This window comes from Mytilus galloprovincialis, chromosome 3, assembly GCF_965363235.1.
Source record: "Mytilus galloprovincialis chromosome 3, xbMytGall1.hap1.1, whole genome shotgun sequence".
NCBI lineage: Eukaryota > Metazoa > Mollusca > Bivalvia > Mytilida > Mytilidae > Mytilus > Mytilus galloprovincialis.
This window is the reverse complement of record NC_134840.1, coordinates 20583751-20604583: the sequence shown is the minus strand read 5'-3', so window position 1 is coordinate 20604583 and position 20833 is coordinate 20583751. Positions and strand designations below refer to the sequence as shown.

Below are 20833 nucleotides of genomic sequence, written 5' to 3'. Positions count from 1 at the left end.
TTTTCCTAAACTGTTGGGACCATAACCCCAAAAATCAATCCCAATCTTCCTTTAGTGGTATTGAACCTTCCAGTAAAAATTTATAGAGAAACTGATTTATAGAGATCCATTCACTAGAACTAAAGTTATTGTCCGTAAACTAAATGCGTCTTCGGACGTAATACGACGCAAACTTGTTTTTGCAGTCGTATTAAAATGCCTTTTGGCCCTTAATTCCTAAACTGTCATGACCATAACCCCCAAAATAAATCCCAACCTTCCTTTGTGGTCATAAACCTTGTGTTTAAATTTCATAGATTTCTATTTACTCATACTAAAGTTATTGTTCAGAAACCAAATGTCTTTGGACGACGACGACAATGTGATACCAATACTGTAAGTTCAAAATTATTGCGAGGTTTTTATTATTTCAAATAATGCGACTGTGTAAGTATCACAATAATAAGAACTCCCATTATGGTATCTAATGCATATATCTTTATCTAGTTCTTCATAAGATCGCAATAATTAATCTCGCATTTATGTCCATTCTTTAACAATGGCAATAATAAATGCACACAATAATTTCTGTATTTACAGTATACAACTGCAAAATTATTTGCGGTTGCATAAAAAGATGTGGAAAACCGATTTGCTGGACTGACAAATGGACAGACAGGCGGATTGCAAACCTAAGGTCCTCTTCAACTTTGTCGGTAGGTAACTAATTAAACAAGCCAAAGTAATTTTAGCTACCACCAGTGCTATCATAGCTCTCCAGTCTGTATGCAGACATTATGAAAGGCATGCAATAAAAGGCACTGTCCTAGGTTAGGTGGAGGGTTGATTGCTCACAAACATGTTGACCCTGCCACAATCTTTATGTGCCTGTCCGAAGTCAGACCCTGACACAATCTTTATGTGCCTGTCCCAAGTCAGACCCTGACACAATCTTTATGTGCCTGTCCCAAGTCAGACCCTGACACAATCTTTATGTGCCTGTCCCAAGTCAGACGCTGCCACAATCTTTATGTGCCTGTCCCAAGTCAGACCCTGCCACAATCTTTATGTGCCTGTCCCAAGTTAGTTGACCATGCCACAATCTTTATGTGCCTGTCCCAAGTCAGACCCTGCCACAATCTTTATGTGCCTGTCCCAAGTCAGTTGACCCTGCCACAATCTTTATGTGCCTGTCCCAAGTCAGACCCTGCCACAATCTTTATGTGCCTGTCCCAAGTCAGTTGACTCTGCCACAATCTTTATGTGCCTGTCCCAAGTCAGACCCTGACACAATCTTTATGTGCCTGTCCCAAGTCAGACCCTGACACAATCTTTATGTGCCTGTTTCAAGTCAGACCCTGACACAATCTTTATGTGCCTGTCCCAAGTCAGACCCTGACACAATCTTTATGTGCCTGTCCCAAGTCAGACCCTGCCACAATCTGTATGTGCCTGTCCCAAGTCAGACGCCTGTAGTTAATGGATGTTGTTTGTTCATGCAGAAATATAAATATATACATGTATATAGTTAGTTAGATATACTGTTCCCAGGTTCATATTTGTCATATATTTCTTTTTGTAAATTGTTTTGTCATAAATTATTATCTTAGTTTTCTTTTTCTATTTTTCATGTCAGTGCCCTTAATAGTCGACTATACAGTAAAGGTTTTTCTCATTGTTGAATACCATACATTTGGCCTACGATTGTTTAAATCCACTTCTTTTAACTTTGGTGGATAGTTGTCTCATTGGCAATCATACCACATCTTCCTATATTTTATGTGATAAACCTATCTTTGAATTTGTCAACCAGCCATGGCAATCATACCACATCTCCCTATATTTTATGTGATATACCTATCTTTGAATTTGTCAATCAGCCATGGCAATCATACCACATCTCCCTATATTTTATGTATATACCTATCTTTGAATTTGTCTATCAGCCATGGCAATCATACAACATCTCCCTATATTTTATGTGATATACCTATCTTTGAATTTGTTAATCAGCCATGGCAATCATACCACATCTCCCTATATTTTATGTGATATACCTATCTTTGAATTTGTCAATCAGCCATGGCAATCATACCACATCTCCCTATATTTTATGTGATATACCTATCTTTGAATTTGTCAATCAGCCATGGCAATCATACCACATCTCCCTATATTTTATGTGATATACCTATCTTTGAATTTGTCAATCAGCCATGGCAATCATACCACATCTCCCTATATTTTATGTGATATACCTATCTTTGAATTTGTCAATCAGCCATGGCAATCATACCACATCTCCCTATATTCTATGTGATATACCTATCTTTGAATTTGTCAATCAGCCATGGCAATCATACCACATCTCCCTATATTTTATGTGATATACCTATCTTTGAATTTGTCAATCAGCCATGGCAATCATACCACATCTCCCTATATTTTATGTGATATACCTATCTTTGAATTTGTCAATCAGCCATGGCAATCATACCACATCTCCCTATATTTTATGTGATATACCTATCTTTGAATTTGTCAATCAGCCATGGCAATCATACCACATCTCCCTATATTTTATGTGATATACCTATCTTTGAATTTGTCAATCAGCCATGGCAATCATACCACATCTCCCTATATTTTATGTGATATACCTATCTTTGAATTTGTCAATCAGCCATGGCAATCATACCACATCTCCCTATATTTTATGTGATATACCTATCTTTGAATTTGTCAATCAGCCATGGCAATCATACCACATCTCCCTATATTTAATGTGATATACCTATCTTTGAATTTGTCAATCAGCCATGGCAATCATACCACATCTCCCTATATTTAATGTGATATACCTATCTTTGAATTTGTCAATCAGCCATGGCAATCATACCACATCTCCCTATATTTTATGTGATATACCTATCTTTGAATTTGTCAATCAGCCATGGCAATCATACCACATCTCCCTATATTTAATGTGATATACCTATCTTTGAATTTGTCAATCAGCCATGGCAATCATACCACATCTCCCTATATTTTATGTGATATACCTATCTTTGAATTTGTCAATCAGCCACTCTTTTATTCATAGAAGAACCTTCTTGACAATTAAAATTCTTCTACTATGATTCTGATTCTCCCAATTCTGACAAACAGAAAGATAAATATAATTCAAAAGTTTTTGCATGTATACGAATGCCTATTTAATCAGTATATCAGAATAACTAACCACTAGAAACATTACTTGTCAATAAAATTGAGAATGGAAATGGGGAATGTGTCAAAGAGACAACAACCCGACCATAGAACAGACAACAGCAGAAGGTCATCAATAGGTCTTCAATAAAGGGAGAAAGTCAAGTTTGTTTCTCTTGGTTCAAAGTTTGGAACTGCAAATCATTTTGTGTGGATTTTCAGGGGTCAAAGCCTGTAATCCCTATCTATATAATGTATGTTGGCAGGTTTGACCATATCTATATAATGTACGTTGGCAGGTTTGACCATATCTATATAATGTACGTTGGCAGGTTTGACCATATCTATATAATGTACGTTGGCAGGTTTGACCATATCTATATAATGTACGTTGGCAGGTTTGACCATATCTATATAATGTACGTTGGCAGGTTTGACCATATCTATATAATGTACGTTGGCAGGTTTGACCATATCTATATAATGTACGTTGGCAGGTTTGACCATATCTATATAATGTACGTTGGCAGGTTTGACCATATCTATATAATGTACGTTGGCAGGTTTGACCATATCTATATAATGTATGTTGGCAGGTTTGACTGATACTTGTTAAATTCAACTCTTTGATGGCACTTTAAATAGTCAACACAATAATAATTGTAAATTAAATTTATTTTAATTTCATGGTAATGTTATTTAGTTTATAAATGTCATATTTCTCTCCAAGTACTTTTGCACATTACATTCATATCACAATGGCAATTAACTCCCTTACCAGAACAATCTCATTTTGGTTTAAATCATCTTCCAGCATGTTTCAAGATTTTAAATATACCAGACAATATTGTACTATAAAACCACTTACAGGACAAAGCTATTTTTTTTTAATTTAAATGTCCTTTTATGTGTTAACAAATTGAATCATACGAGTATATCTTGGAACAGATTATTTGGTTAAAAAATTGCAGATCCTTTTGAGATATGTGTTTTCTGTTATTCTATACAGCGTTAACATATCATAATTCTTCTTTTAAATAACATTTTCATAGGTTTTAATGTCAGTTAAACGAATAAAGGAGACATAATTTCTATTGATGCAGGAACCAACCAACTTTCAGGTACCCCAAATAAATTTCTTTCAACATAATTATAAAAGACCTAAACTTAAGTTGATTTATAATTTTTTATTTCTAAATTTCAAAATTAATTAAATAGTAACCATTTATAATTCAATATGTCATCCCTCCCTCGCCCCCAATAAGAAAGATAGATTGTCTGATATACTTAAACATTGTTTTCATCTTTTTATACATATTCTCAAAGAGTCATTTATCAAAACAATACAATAAATGTCTCTTTGATAAATATGCCATTAATCAGAGATAAGAAATAGAAAACAATTTCTTGAAATATTTAACATTTAATCAAATGTAGTTTGACTTCTTAATCAAACGTTTTTAGTTACATTTACAGTAAGTGTTTGTGTGAACATACTAAATCTGTTAAAACACAGTATCTTTGATTAAACTTAAATATTTCAAACAAAATATAAAAACATATAACACTTTCCTTCAAAATAAATTATAGCACTTCTTTGAAAACTTATTTTAATACATTTTAAAGGCAAAATAACAAATAAAAAGTAAAATTCTAAAAACTCTATTATATGACAATTTTCTAAACATGTAAAAATGACTGGTTTGATCTTTCCAGCAAACTAATTCCAATTTGAATAACTTTTACTATTACTTCTTATTCTAATTCATTTAAAACAGACCCAACAGTTTCCAAAAAGGTAATAACACATACCTAATATAAAGAATAAGCTTTTAAATTTAAAATATCATTTCAAAAGGAAGTATTTGAAAAATCATATGATTTTAGGCATTTTTATAACCAAGCCAAATAATATGCAATTCATTTAAAAGTAACATGAAAAGAGAAACATGTTAAGCTGATATTAAACAATAAAACTGAAGAAAGATGAAAATTAAATTATTTTCATATATAATATATTCTATTAAAATATAACAATATCTGTTACATCAATATACATATAATACAAATATACAATTATATTCATAGATTTATTGTGTTAATATTAAATTGCATTATTAAAGTTAAGGTCGAACAAAACGATAATCATGCATACTGCACTGGGGATTTATACTGGCCACTTTAATAATTGTTTGAATTATCTCCCCTTCTTCATGAAATTTACCATTTAAAAAGTTATTTCATTCTATTTAGTAACAAATCCTCACAAAACTCAATCTATGTAATAACTGGTGTAATCCCATTAAAATGTAGTTTATCTTCAGTTTGATTTGTTATCCACAAATTCTCATTAATGCTGTGAATACCATGTTATTATGCATGTGAAAAACAATGGTTCAATATGAACAACTATTATTGAAAAAAATGTGTGCAGTATATGTACAGTTCTATTTTCGTTGAGAACCTTCTCAGCTTATGAATTTAAACACTTCAGCACAAAAACTGTTCAAAGCAATCAGGGACAGCTAGTAACCTATTTTACATTTATATTCATTACAAATATCTATACATCATACAAAGTGAATCTTTAAGCAAAAAGCAACACTGAAATGATAGGAAAATAGAATGCAAACTGAAGCTATAGAATTAAGCAGACAGTCTTTCCTTTCTTCATCAAGTTATAGTGTCTTATCTGTAACAGCCATCCAATTTATAAAAACTTATATAAAATCAAAAATTCAATATGCCCAATAGCAAGATGACATTCAGGTTCAATGGTAAAAACATCAGGTGAACCTTTTTATTTTCAAAGTATTTAATTGCATCCATTAATATGGTCATTATTTTTCACAAATAAAATTAAAATCCAACCAAATTACAAAATTTGAATTGAGAGTAACTGTCTGTTTTTAAAACGTTTTTTCCCTAGATTTTTTTTCATCCTTCAAATCATTATTATTTACAATTATGTCCTTCATAATCCTAAAATATAATAAGTAATGCATAATTTTGATAATCAGTGACATCCTAAATTTTCACAGCTAAATGATACTCTTTCATATAATTGACATGTTAAAAATCAATATCATTACAAAATAAATAATACTGATATTCTGATTATGTATGAAATTAATAAGTAAAATGTCAAAATTAGCTTTGCAATATCTTGGGACAGCATATTCTATTGATCCAGTGGGTAGCCATGACAATTGCTGAGTTTCAACAGGAGTAACTCAGACCACTTGAACCCTATTGATGAACTCTGGTTACCATAGAGATGGCCTTGGTCATCAGTGTCACCACATGATGGTTTTAATTTATCTGTAGACATCCATTATGATGCTGTCATGATGATGATGAAGGACTGGTAAGTTTGGAGAGCGTCTCAGGACTAGCAGAATTTTTTAAGATCTGGTTTTCATACTCTAACTGTTGATTTTTGTCCATTAATTCTTTTATTTGTTCCTTTAAAACTTCTACCTCTTCTCTCACAGCATACATCAAATGACTTTTTACCAGATCCTAGAAAAATAAAACAGGAATTGTTCATAACATTGTTGATAACTTTTAGGGTAAATCTGGAAAGTATTCTTGATGCTGAACAACACTAGATTTAACGAAATATAAATATTACATGTTTACCTCATAAAAAAAACACTATTAAAAAAGCATTCATCAGGTTTTCATTACAAACTATAACCATTAGATGTCCAGAAAAAACATGCTGGGTTCAACTGAACTGTGGAAAAAGGTATTACAAAACAAATTGAGTGAGCTAGGGGCTTTTCAAGTTCAAAACCAAAATGCATTGCATTGGCCCTAAAATTACAGAACCTAATACTCTAATTATACAATTTTGTTATTATTTTTGCATAATGAAGTTTTTTTTTCACCATTTAAACCTTCTCTTTAAAATGAAGTCAGTCATGGTAGATTAAAGTTTACAAATTGCTTATACATCTATTTAGTGATCAATCATTTGGCATTTACATTTTTTCCACAGAACTTGTGTAGAAACAAAAACAGTCAGTACCATGATATCAAGTCTTATCAAGTAAAGCCAATTTAGGAAGGAGTGTTAGCTAGCTAAATAGTCCCAAGACACATTTACCAACCATCAAATATTGATACAATTGTCAAATATAACAAGATACTTAATGTTGTACACTCTCACTATTGAGTTATAGTAAAATATTAGCCAACTAGTATTAACTAACAACAAAGGAAAAATTCTGCAGAAATTATTCTGAATACTCAGAGGAAAAATTGATTTCATTATAATAACACAATAAAAATTTGTTACCATCTTTAGATGTTGTTTCTGAGGTAAATGTTACTATGGTTACATATTTAATCACTGTATAAAGTAGAATTGTGGACACCTTAATTTCCCTTTAATGGATGAAGAGATGTAAGAAACCAACATTCATGACATATCAATAACGAAGTTTTGTAAAACAATATTGTCATGTTCTGATTAAAACAGGAATGATTTGGTCTTCTAACATATAAACACCAAATATACATTACTAGTTTTTTGTTATCAGTATTAAAATTACTAGCTTTGTGTCCCAAACTATGTGAAAGCATACCAATGAGTTATAATATCACACATTATTGACATTTAAGGACCACTATTTCTGAGTCGTCAACTTATCTTTATTTTAGTAGCTTTTTTTTTTTGCATTTCGGTTTATTTGCTGATGCAGTTATCAGTCACCATTCCTATAGGGGATAATAAGTGTATCTTCTGTCAAATATATGACAGCTATCAATCTTAAATAACATAACCTATTTTTCATTAATTATAGCTGCATTTACATTTAGTTATGGTGGCCAACTTGCTGTGATCAGCAGGGAACATAACAATTATAATTTTGAACACTAGGCTGTTCTGGGTAACATGTATTATGGGTTCAGATAAATTTCTTTGTTAAATGTCCAGCCTGGAGAGCGTTAAATCTGATTTGCAATACTTTATTGAAGATACTAATTTACAAAACTTAAATTATATTCAGGAAAGGCGGAAAATATTTATACAAATGTTCATTGTTTTAGTCGTTAACAAAAATATATTGATATCCTATCTGTCATTAATAACTAATTAATCATTAGCAAATGTTGCAGAAAAAAAACGTGATGATGCAATATTCTTCTTTTCTAAATATAAAAAGCTTCATGGTAACCGAGTAAATAAACATCTGTTTTTTTTTTTAATCAATTACATTATTAGAATGTATATCCTGTTCATGGTGTTGATTTCATGATGTTTATGTTTGATGCACAAAGTTGCAAATTGAAGCAACCAACTGCATAACATATATATATATATATACATAACATCTCATATATACATAATATCTCATATATACATAACATCTCATATATACATAACATCTCATATATACATAACATCTCATATATACATAATATCTCATATATACATAACATTAAATGGTGTACTTAGGTGAGGTTTGGGAATTTGTGTCAAATGTTCAGACTCCTTGGTGTTTTTTCATACAATACAATGTAAAATATTTTGCCCCACAACACCCATTAATTTGTTCATATAAAACGTAATAGCTCATGAAAAGTCATTTACCAAAATTTTAGAAGATTCTTAATTTTCTTTCTTTTGTTTTGAGACCTAATAATACCAATGCAAATATAAGTTAAAAGTCCGAGTTAGCCTTTTTCCGCCATATTTATACCCCCGCTTTAAAAAAGGGGGGGTATACTGTTTTACCTCTGTCTGTCAGTCCGTCCGTCCATCAGTCCGTCAGTCCGTCAGTCAGTCCGTCCCATGAAACTTTCGTCACATTTTTCTCAGGAACTACACATCCACCCTTTCTGTAATTTGGTATCAACATTTATATATGTCAGCCATACCGTGTGATGCGTTTTCAGATTCATCACTTGACAACTTCCTGTTTACCGAACACTTGTCTGATTTTACACATGACAGCCAAGTTGAAAATTTTCGTCACATTTTTCTCAGGAACTACAATACAAGGATTTCTGAAATTTGGTTTCAGGATTTATATAAGTCAGCTATACCGTGTGATGCGTTTTCAGATTCATCACTCGACAACTTCCTGTTTACCGAACACTTGTATGATTTTACACATGATAGCCAAGTTGAAAATTTTCGTCACATTTTTCTCAGGAACTACAATACAAGGATTTCTGAAATTTGGTTTCAGGATTTATATAAGTCAGCTATACCGTGTGATGCGTTTTCAGATTCATCACTCGACAACTTCCTGTTTACCGAACACTTGTATGATTTTACACATGATAACCAAGTACAAAATTTTTGTCACATTTTTCTCAGGAACTACAATACAAGGATTTCTGAAATTTGGTTTCAGGATTTTTATAAGTCAGCTATACCGTGTGATGCATTTTCAGATTCATCACTCGACAACTTCCTGTTTACCGAACACTTGCATATTTTTACACTATTAATATTATCCACTTGTTTTTTTCTTTAACATTGCAATGTCAAGAGTTTATATACACTTGATGCCTTATGATGCCATTTGTATTTTTAATGCTTTTTTAATTGTTTAAATATCCCTATTAAACAGTATGATTATTCTGCACTGTTAGCCACTAGTCTGATACCCATGACTAGTAAAATTTTATTTTGATTTAATAGCAGCAAGTTTTTGCAAAACAGATAAGTTTTTGGTGCAGACTTAGGTAATATTCAGAGTATTCAAAACTAATCTGTCTTTATTTACTTACCATAGCTTGTTCTATTTTGTTATCAATAGCAACAGTACTTGAACCACTGAAAAAGACAAAAGTAAACATTAATAATTTTATAAAAATTGACTGCTGTTATAAATTGTCTTTACAGTAAATCATATTGTTGCAATAAAGAGCACTCAGCAAAACAATTACCAAACTTGGAAATTATTGTCCATCAACTGAAAATAAAATCAATAATCCATTAATCCAACATATAAATGCTTTGGAATAAACTAGGCTAGAGTTCATTCAAGCACCATGCAGTCAATAATTCTACATTATAACCGATATAAATAAAACACATAACAATAGATTCAATATATCATAACCTATTCTCATGCATAAAAACCCTAGGAAATATATACATTCAAAAAATTTCGTTTCTTTATTTCATTATTTTTGCTGCAATTCTATAATGTTTACAGGAAACAGAGTCCATAAAAATAATAACAAATATAAACAAAGTTCTTACTCTTCAATATCAAACAAACTAATCCAATCAACTTCTTTCAAAGCTTGAGTTAGTTGGAGATCAGGAAAAACAAATATATTCCCATTGCCATACATTCTACTTGGTGGGTTACAAAATTCCATGACTTTCATAGAAAAGCAGGTTCTCACCCAATGAAGTATACAACAAAAGTTATAGTTTTCACTAACTACACTTTTCTATTTTTCACTTTCGAATATTCACTAATAAACTTTTGATTTTCAAGCTTTCAATAATTATATTTCAAAAACTATTCACTACAAGAGCTTTGCCACCTTACTTCTTACAGATCCACTACAATAATAAAATACAGGACCAAATTCACTTCTATTTAAAGATAAACATTGTTTATGTACAGGTTATAAAAGTGCTTACCAAAACACTTAACACTACAGGTAACCCACCATTAAATCCTTGACCATGTCATGCTCTCATTTCAGGACATATGAAGGTCAAGCACCTCAACATTCAACCATAGGTCATTTGCAATGGCTACCCATCATTTAGGGAAGAAGTTTTGAGGACAGAAGGAGACATTACATGGACATAACATTTTTCTGACTCATTCATGGCTATAACTGGATATTACCAGTTCACAACTAATAACAAATAATTAGATTAGACCTCTTTAGGTCAATAACCTATAGACTGCCAACCTAAGTAACAATCTTTAGAGGCACATGAATTGCAGAATAGTCGTACTCTAGTTAAACTCTGTATCTATCTATATCCATATTTATAGACAAGACAAGGACTGGTTTCTATAGTAATATAAATATTTCAATTGACCAGTATTTGCCAATATTGACTAATATTCCAGTAGTGACCAGGTTGGCAGGAAATACTTGCAAAAGTCAACTTGATTTTTGTATTGGTGATGATGTAAGAACTTTGAATGGATTCTGTGAATTACAGCACCATACTGAAACTGAAAGTTACTACAATATAATTCTATTGAGATATACTGTATCAACTAAGACAGTACATAATACACCCACTATTTACTAGTTAAAACTTTTACATATACACCCACAATTTACTTGTTAAACTTTTACTAATTCACAGTATGCTAAAAGTACATCAGGAAATGTTAATAATGTTTACTCATATTATATCAACCGAGTGCAAAGTCATATTTTATGAAGAACTTGAAACAACTTATCAAATCGTTATTTAATATTGCTAACTTGAGGGGAGGCATGTTGTCTAAGATTTAAAGTATAACAAAAACATTAAACTCCAGGGCAAAGAAGGGAAGTCCATAAAAAACTGACAAAATCAAACATCACAAGTCTAACATAGAAGAAAAAGAAAGGGGGAAAAAAGCCCCAAACAAACTCTGAATATTATGATTTAAAAAAAATATATTTGCAAATGATACATATTTGTATTGCTAATTGTTTATTTACATGTTTTTTATGTTTTAGAAGCAATCCATTTGTTTGGTTTTTATACTTTAAATTATACATACATTTCTGTATCTTAATATCAGGTCTGAATCTAATCTGATAAATGGATCACCAAAAAATAAAGGAACTACTATAAAAGCCTACATTATGTTGTATACTTGTAAAATGTTACTTGTGATCTCACATGTTTAAACTGAACTTCACATAAATGACAAGAAAAATCTTAGCCAAAGGAAATGAACTTGAAGAAACCTCTTGTTTACAATCAAAGTTATCAATTTAAGTCTTTTCAAAAATAGATCTAGAGGAAATTTACAACATGCATGCTGTTTAATTTACCTTACAACTTCCTGTGGGCTTGTACAAACACAAATGTTATATAAATGTTCTATAAAAAGAAACATTGACTAAAAAAAACAATCAAACACAATCCAAATGTATTAAAAGATTTGTTTTACTAATGTAAATGTGAGGCTATATATAGTCTGAGACTTGCTTTTGGCTTGAATTTAGAATCTATTTTTCTGCAGTGATAATATACAATCTAGAATGTTTCTAGATCACGAAAACACAATGCTAACAAAACTGTAATACAAATTAAGAATGCATTGCACTATTCTTGTAATCATCGACCATGCAATGCCATGTATAGGACATAAATATATGTGGTATGATTGCCACTGTGACAATGAACTATCCACTGTGACCAATGAACACAAGGATGTAACCAACTATAGGTCACTGCACTAATGTATGGCCTTCAACAAACAAGCAAAACCCATACTAAATAGTAAACCTTTTTTTTTTTTATATATAAAAGGCTCCAAACATGACAAACTTGAAAACGTGAATGGCCTGATTTTAGGACTACTTTTTCTTCAGTTTATTTTTGTATTCCTTCACAAATATTTAAAGTCCCTGGTTTATTTATCATTTCAATCATAACAGTTCAATATCTGTGTTTAAATTCTATTGAAAGTTGTCATTATCACTATTATCTAAAATATTTCAAAACAAGACGTCCTTGATGGTAGTCCTTGACCAATGGAGCTTTGACCTATGGGTGTACATCATTAGATTTAAAATTATTATCTCTGAAAACAACCATGGTCTTTGACAAATGACCTTTTAACCTTAAATAAACTCCAGCTAGAGTGACTTGTTTACACTAAATCATCTATTCTGAACATGATAATCAATTTCTGGTCAGACCTTTCCATGGTGTGCAATTAAATTATAAGATTACATGTTAAATTATTTGTTGAACTGAAAAATAAACCAAACTCCGATATCTTGGAGCAGAGCTCAATGGAATTCACAAATTAAAACAATAAGCACACTGTCCTCTCCACTGTACAGAGTATTAAAATTAAAATTATTTTTGTACAACATCTTACAAATTTAGACTTTACAATGCAACTTTAATATTCACAGTGGCAGATCCAGAACTTTTTATAAGGGAGTGGGGTGGGGGTGGGGGGCTCCAGTCATGCCTCAACTTTCAATGCATATACCAGTTTAAAAATAAAATTGATAGAAAGTTGTAAAGTTTGCTATTTTTAGATGTAACAAATGACCTTGACATAGATGGGATAACACCTGTTTCTAATCTGGCCTTGGTACTAACAGGTCAATAACATGTTCATGTGAGCTTCTAGTGCTTTTCATGAACATAACGAACTCTCAAGAACAAATCCTAGCATTATAATACCAAACACAGGGCAATATTGAATATTCTGCTTAGTAGAGAGAAATATATAACAATGAAAACGAACAAATCCTAGCATTATAATATACCAAACACAGGGCAATATTGAATATTCTGCTTAGTAGAGAGAAATATATAACAATGAAAACGAACAAATCCTAGCATTATAATATACCAAACACAGGGCAATATTGAATATTCTGCTTAGTAGAGAGAAATATTAACAATGAAAACAAATACATTAAACTTCTCTACATTTCTTTTGATACACATCCTTTAACCTGACAAAATAGACATATAAAATGACAGTACACCTTACTTGAACCATACATTTGATATAGTATAAATGAGTTCAAATAAGACATTGCATGACTAATTACCCAATATATGCAAAGTTTGTCATTATCTGTCTCAAAGGTAAAAACAATAGCAGGTGGTGTCAAATATACATGCCTGACGTCAGTTTGAAACAGGGAACAAGTAAAATGAAAGGCATTAAATCACTAAAGGAGACCCAAGAACTTTCAATAATCATTTAATATTATAAATTGACCTCGCAGAAGTCACAGTCTGTCTTCCGGGATAAAATAAAATTATAAGACATACTATATTTGTTTTCAGTTGTTCTTGTTTTGATTCAGAATCAGAATATTGAAAGACTGTAAAAAAAATACATTTGCTTTTGACTTAATTTTTCAAGCTTTGATTAAAATAGAAATCCATTTGAGTGAACTTAAAAGGGAAAACATGTAGTTAACACTGAGGCAGTGATTCCCATCAGACTTTTTAGTTTCATTAATGTTCACTGAAAGATTGAGGAATGTAAGTCAGTCAAATGATTAAAATAGCACTCTAATCTGTGCCTTTGGTGACACACATTGTATGGTAGTATGGATTATCAATAACTGAATTGTATACCTCTAATGAAGAAAGAAGCATAAAGAGAGCTATTTGAAAGGCTTCAGTCCACGCTCATAATATCTGAATATATATATATATATTTTTTTTATTAGAAAAGTTGCTTTTTAACTGGGGGTAGATTATACACACTTCAAGTACTTTTTAAAATAAGGACTAATATGTATTTTTTTTTTAATGTTCTATAAGTTTGTTGCTAGTCTTGTTCAAATACTTAGAATCATGATTATGCAATATGATAATAATATCTAAATCCTAACAAGACCTATTTATGCATAAGCATTGTTGTATCATTTCTTCCAAGTTGATTAAGTACACTACGTATTATGTCAAAGTACATTTTTTTGGCACTTGTTTTATCATACATAATTACATGCTCTTGGTTGAAGACAATTATCAGTTACCTGCTTTTAAGTTAAGTTAGCATATAATTTGATAACGTTTAAGATTTCCACTGAGATAGACTGCTTTTGAAGGATTTAAGGAAGCAGATACACATTCGAGACTAAAGAAACTTCAAGTTTCTAATTACATAATTTACAACTTTTGCCTTGAACTTTGGGTGTGGTTCTTAAAAAAACAGATTTACCAATGCCACAGAAGTTCAAAATACAGCCTGAGCAAAGACCTAAGTGTTATAAAATATTAAGTGTCTCACCATCAATAAAAATAAAGCTAGGTGTAGTTGATTTTCATTCAAGTCTAAACTAAATGCGTGTTGGGGTTTTTACTGAAATTGTTCTTTAAATTATTTATGCAATAATTAGTTGATGCTGTGTCACTACTACTAAGAATTACACCATCTCCATACAGAGAATACATAGCAATTTATTGTATTGGAAAGTACAAATGTATATGATGAAAAAAGTAATGACTTTTCTATTTTGACCTGCAAATATGACATTGTCAACATCTAAAGATATATCTTATTTCTTTTTTTGTTCAAAGGTCAAACAATTATTTATTTTAAAGAAAAATAAATAGAATCCAGTTTGACACAGGTTTTTGGATTTATGTCACAAAAGACAGGTAAATGATAAGGGGAGATTAGGCAACCAAAACACAGGTAAGTAATAAGGGGAGATTAGGCAATAAAACACAGGTAAGTAATAAAAGGAGATTAGGCATCTAAAACACAGGTAAGAATAAAAGGGAGGTTAGGCATCCAAAACACAGGTATGTAATAAGGGGAGATTAGGCATCCAAAGCACAGGTAAATGATAATGGGAGATTTGAGGCATCCAAAACACAGGTAAATGGTAGCGGGAGATAAGGCATCCAAAACACAGGTAAATGGTAGCGGGAGATAAGGCATCCAAAACACAGGTAAATCGTATCGAAAGTTCCGAAACACAGGTAAATGATTTTGGGAGATTAGGCATCTAAAACACAGGTACATGGTAGCTGGAGATTATGCATCCAACACACAGGTAAATGATTAGGGGAAATTAGGTATCCAAAGCACTGGTGAATGATAAAGGAGATTCAGCATCCAAAAAACAGGTAAATGATAATAGGAGATTAGGGATCCAAAATACAGGTAAATGATAAAGGGAGATTTGACATCCACAACATAGATAAATGATACTTTGGGAGATTAGGCATCCTAAACACATCTTATGTATGTACAAATGTACATGCAGATTATATGCATTTGGACAATACAATGATATAATCAACATCCTTATTCCATCATACAAAAATAAATAACAGATGATGCAACAGTATTATAATCTTTGCAACAGACAAGAAAATGTCAATTGACATGAACACCAAACGCTGGATAACTATAATACAAGAGTGCACACACTGAAATGTCTCGCCTTCTTTACTAATCATTGATATTATGTTGATACTCCTAAATATAAAGCTTTATTACGACTGTCACATAAACTTAACATGAATCATAAAAATGAGGTCAAGGTCAGTTGAACCATATGCCAGGCAGACATGTACAGCTAACAATGCTTCCATACAACAAACATGACAAATATAGTTGAGCCTATTGCTTATAGTTTAAGAAAATAGACCAAACACAAAAACTTAATGAGCAATGAACCGTGAAAACCAGGTCAAGGTCAAATAAAACCTGCACGATTGACATATAGATCATAAAATATTTCCATACACCAAATATAGTTGACCTACGACATATAGTATTAGATAAAAAGACCAAAACTCAAAAACTTAACATTGACCACTGAACCATGAAAATGAGGTCAAGGTCAGATGACATCTGCCCGCTAGACATGTACACCTTACAATCATTCCATACAACAAATATAGTAAACCTATTGCATAAAGTATGAGAAAAACAGACAAAAACACAAAAACTTAACAATAACCACTGAACCATGAAAGTGAGGTCAAGGTCAGATGACACCTGCCAGTTGGACATGTACACCTTACAGTCCTTCCATACACCGAATATACTAGACATATTGCTTATAGTATCTGAGATATGGACTTGACCACCAAAACTTAACCTTGTTCACTGATCCATGAAATGAGGTCGAGGTCAAGTGAAAACTGTCTGACGGGCATGAGGACCTTGCAAGGCAAGCACATACGAAATATAGTTATCCTATTACTTACAGTAAGAGAGAATTTAACATTACAAAAAATCTGAACTTTTTTTTCAAGTGGTCACTGAACCATGAAAATGAGGTCAAGGACAATGGACATGTGACTGACGGAAACTTCATAACATGAGGCATCCATATACAAAATATGAAGCATCCAGGTCTTCCACATTCTAAAATATATAGTTTTTAAGAAGTGAGCTAACACCGCCGCCGCCGCCACCGGATCACTATCCCTATGTCGAGCTTTCTGCAACAAAAGTTGCAGGCTCGACAACAATAATGACTATAAATATTTGATGTCATCTTCTAATATAATCTTTATAGTAGTTGCAGGTTGGAGGTTAAGCTTTAGCTATACTGGTACATTTTCCAATTTTTTTTTCTTTGAGAATCATAAATTGTACACTTTAAGTCTTCAATAAGGATATAAAACAAACACTTAACTTTTCAAACACAACATATTTTTGATTCAATACAAATAATATACCTAATTCCAAAAATTAAATAAATATTTGGGAAGCAAAAATTTTGTTTACACACCTTGACAAAATATGTCTACACAAATGTACATGCCATACCATGGACTTAAATATTTGGATATGTTATCTAAAATATTTATCGATTCCTTTCAAGTAAATACAAATTTCACAGAATACATTTATAAATAGACATCACGATCTGCCCACACTTTCTCTTGTGGGAAAACAAAACCACACTACTGACTAATTTTTATTGGATGACTTAACAGAAAGCGCCCTTATAAACAAAGCAAAACAATCAGGATAGGAAAAACTAATATATTAAGAAATACCCTATCTCATCTTTTTTTGAAATAACAAAGTACATATGTCCCTTAAACTACTATAAATCAATATCATATATTAATAGCAGTGTATTGTGATGTTATGAAATGATCAAGCTAATATGCAATAAAAAGGACATTACAAAAGATCTGACATCTAATGCCTTAAGTTCTAGAAAAGAGGGGCAAAAGAATACCAAAGGGGCAGTCAAACACATAGATCGAAAAATAAACTGGCAACGCCATGGCTAAAAATGAAAAAAGACACACAGACAAATAATAGTACACAAGACACAACATAGAAAACTAAAGACTAAGCAACACGAACCCCACAAAAATCTGGGGTGATCTCAGGTGCCTCACGTTATTACAAATCCAGTAAATAGTCTAATTTGGTAGGTCACATTCGTGAAAATGAATGCTCTGACCATTAAAGGTCAAACTTTTTTTGGGACTAAGCTTAAGGCAAGCCTTTAAACAGACTGTACAACATCAGATACAGTCCCATCTAGTTCCATATAACAAGTTATCAGACATCAGATATGACCCCTTCCAGTCCCAAAATCATGTAATTAGATGTCAGACATGTCCAACCAAGTCCCTGAAACAGTTTATCGTTTGACATCAGAGCTATCTTGGACTACTTGCCCACAGGCAGCTGAACAGAAAAGTTGTGTCTCTTTTATTCCCCATCATACACATTTCTGTAGAAGCCCCTTTTGAATGCAAACTCATTACAGAAAATATCCCAACAAATAATTGACTTACCAGAAGTTTTTCAAAAATTCAAATACTGTTATAAACTGAGTATTATTATTATCCTCTATTACGGAATGTTCTGTTTGTAAATCTAAATATCTGAACACTTGACTTGGCGAAGGAGGAGTTTCCATTGTAACACAAAATGCCACAGAACTCATTTTATAAACGCCAATGTGCAAATTGGCTTAAATAAATCTTTGTCACAATTTAACAACTCAAAAGCTTCAAATATCTTTCTATTACTCTAATTGGTATGCAAGCTTTCAATTAGTAGTTTATGTCCATTCAATACTGAATTTCCTTCAAAAGTAATTTATCAATTTTGTAATGTACAATGTTTATGTTCTGTTTATATATATAGTGGATTTTCCTTTACATCACAGGGCGTTACACTCTACTATGTTTTAACTTCCACACAGGTATAAAACAGCTGATTGCCCACTCAACCAATGACATTGACTGAGGAGTACAACCACTTAATGAATATTCATTTCAGGAAATCAACAATTGTATAGCACAGTATTACAAAGTACATGTACATAAATTTAGAAACAATTTGTTATTTATACAGTTACGAGAAATGAATTAATATTTGTTGATATTGAACAATAACCTGTGAGGGCAATATAAGAGTATCCAATTTTAAATGAGATGTTAAACAATCATTCTTTTAGCCAAACTTCAACAAGCAGAATAGAGTGTTTTTTAATTTTCATAGGTTACATACATTGCCATCCCCCCTCCCCCTCCCCCTTCTGCAACTGAAATTTTGTTTTTTGCAGTCTTCCTTTCATGTGGTCTTATATGCAGAAATAAATTGTGTATAGAAATAATGAAAAAAATGTTCCTTATGATATGAGTCTATAACAAACTTGACTTTTAGAAGCAATGACAAACAATATTACGGTATGCATCTAGAACAATTTCCATATCAAAAGTCTAAAATATACCAGTCAGTTTTCATTTAAAATTCGGCCCCATAGAAATATCTTTACAAAAAATGTTAAAGGAAAGCTATTATGGTGGATCATAGCAACATGATATTTCTCAGTATTTTTGTGGAAATATAACAAATCAAAAGTATATCTCTCTAATGATGTAACCCAGGAATATATGTATAACTGTTGCCTCATTTCAAAATAGCAGATAATTTTCTAAAAACAACTTTGTAATAAAACTATTAATTGTAACTCTTGAAGTCAGTAACTTCCTTTCTGAAATAATGATTAGCCTCATTACTCAAAGACAATTATTTCCTTCACAGTTGTTTATATGTTGCTAAGCATAAAGGGTGAGGCTGTATGGGGAGAGAAAGTCAGGTGATAATAACATCTGTCTGTAGGAAATATCAGTTAAAATACAGATATACATGTATGGAGGATAACACTGAAAAGTACATAATTAAAATGATAAACAAACAGTGGTATTGAAAATGGTTACAGTATGATGAATAATTTAGTACAATGTAAAAGCTGTGATGATAGATATAGTGGTTTACATCAACTAGACATCACGGTCAATAACAAATAAATAGCTGCAGCAGATATGCTTGGTGGTCTCATGGTCGATTGCTTGCTAATGTGTTTAAGAAATTGTGGGCTTGATTCCAAGCCATTTTAATTTAAAGACTTTAAAATTGGTTTTTGCTGCTTCTCCACTGTAAAATGCAACCATGGTTGAATATGGCTACCCCCTTCACCATTGATAACCATGGTCACCATGGTTGGATGTGCTTTACACCATGGTCAACTATGGTTTTCCATCTTTATGGCCATGGCTAATACGTCTGAAAATGGTTGACCAAGCTCAAATCTTAAGTGGTTGACCATGATCAATTTGATAACCATGGTTTGCTACATTTGTGACCATGGATGACCAAGCTCAAACGAGTTTATGACCATGGTCTACCAAGCTAAAACTTTATAAGAGTTCATGCCAATGGTCAATTTGATATCCATGGTTTTCTACATTTGTGACCATGGTCAACAAAGCTCAAACGAGTTTATGACCATGGTCAATTTGACAACCATAGTTTTCTACATTTGTGACCATGGTTAACCAAGCTCAAATTTTATGTGGTCGATAACTGTCAACTAGACAACCACGGTGAATTAAATAAACAATCTGGTTAACCATAGTCAAATAAAAATACAACCTGAGTGTCATCTTAACTATACAACATAAATTAAACCATCACATTAGAAGAATAAAGCACAC

At 31.8% G+C, this 20833-nt stretch overlaps 1 protein-coding gene across 2 annotated transcripts in view; it reads right to left on the bottom strand.

Moving 5' to 3' along the window:
* Positions 1-3843: 3843 nt before the first annotated feature.
* Positions 3844-20833, bottom strand: part of LOC143067384 (uncharacterized) — a 65284-nt gene continuing 48294 nt past the window's right edge. For both annotated transcript variants that reach the window (XM_076240609.1, XM_076240611.1), the window contains 2 exons: positions 9937-9982; positions 3844-6708 (listed from right to left, as the gene is read on the bottom strand). In XM_076240609.1, the coding sequence (XP_076096724.1) occupies positions 6532-6708; positions 9937-9982 (223 nt within the window). In that variant the 3' untranslated portion in view covers positions 3844-6531. The remainder of the gene's footprint in view (positions 6709-9936; positions 9983-20833) is intronic.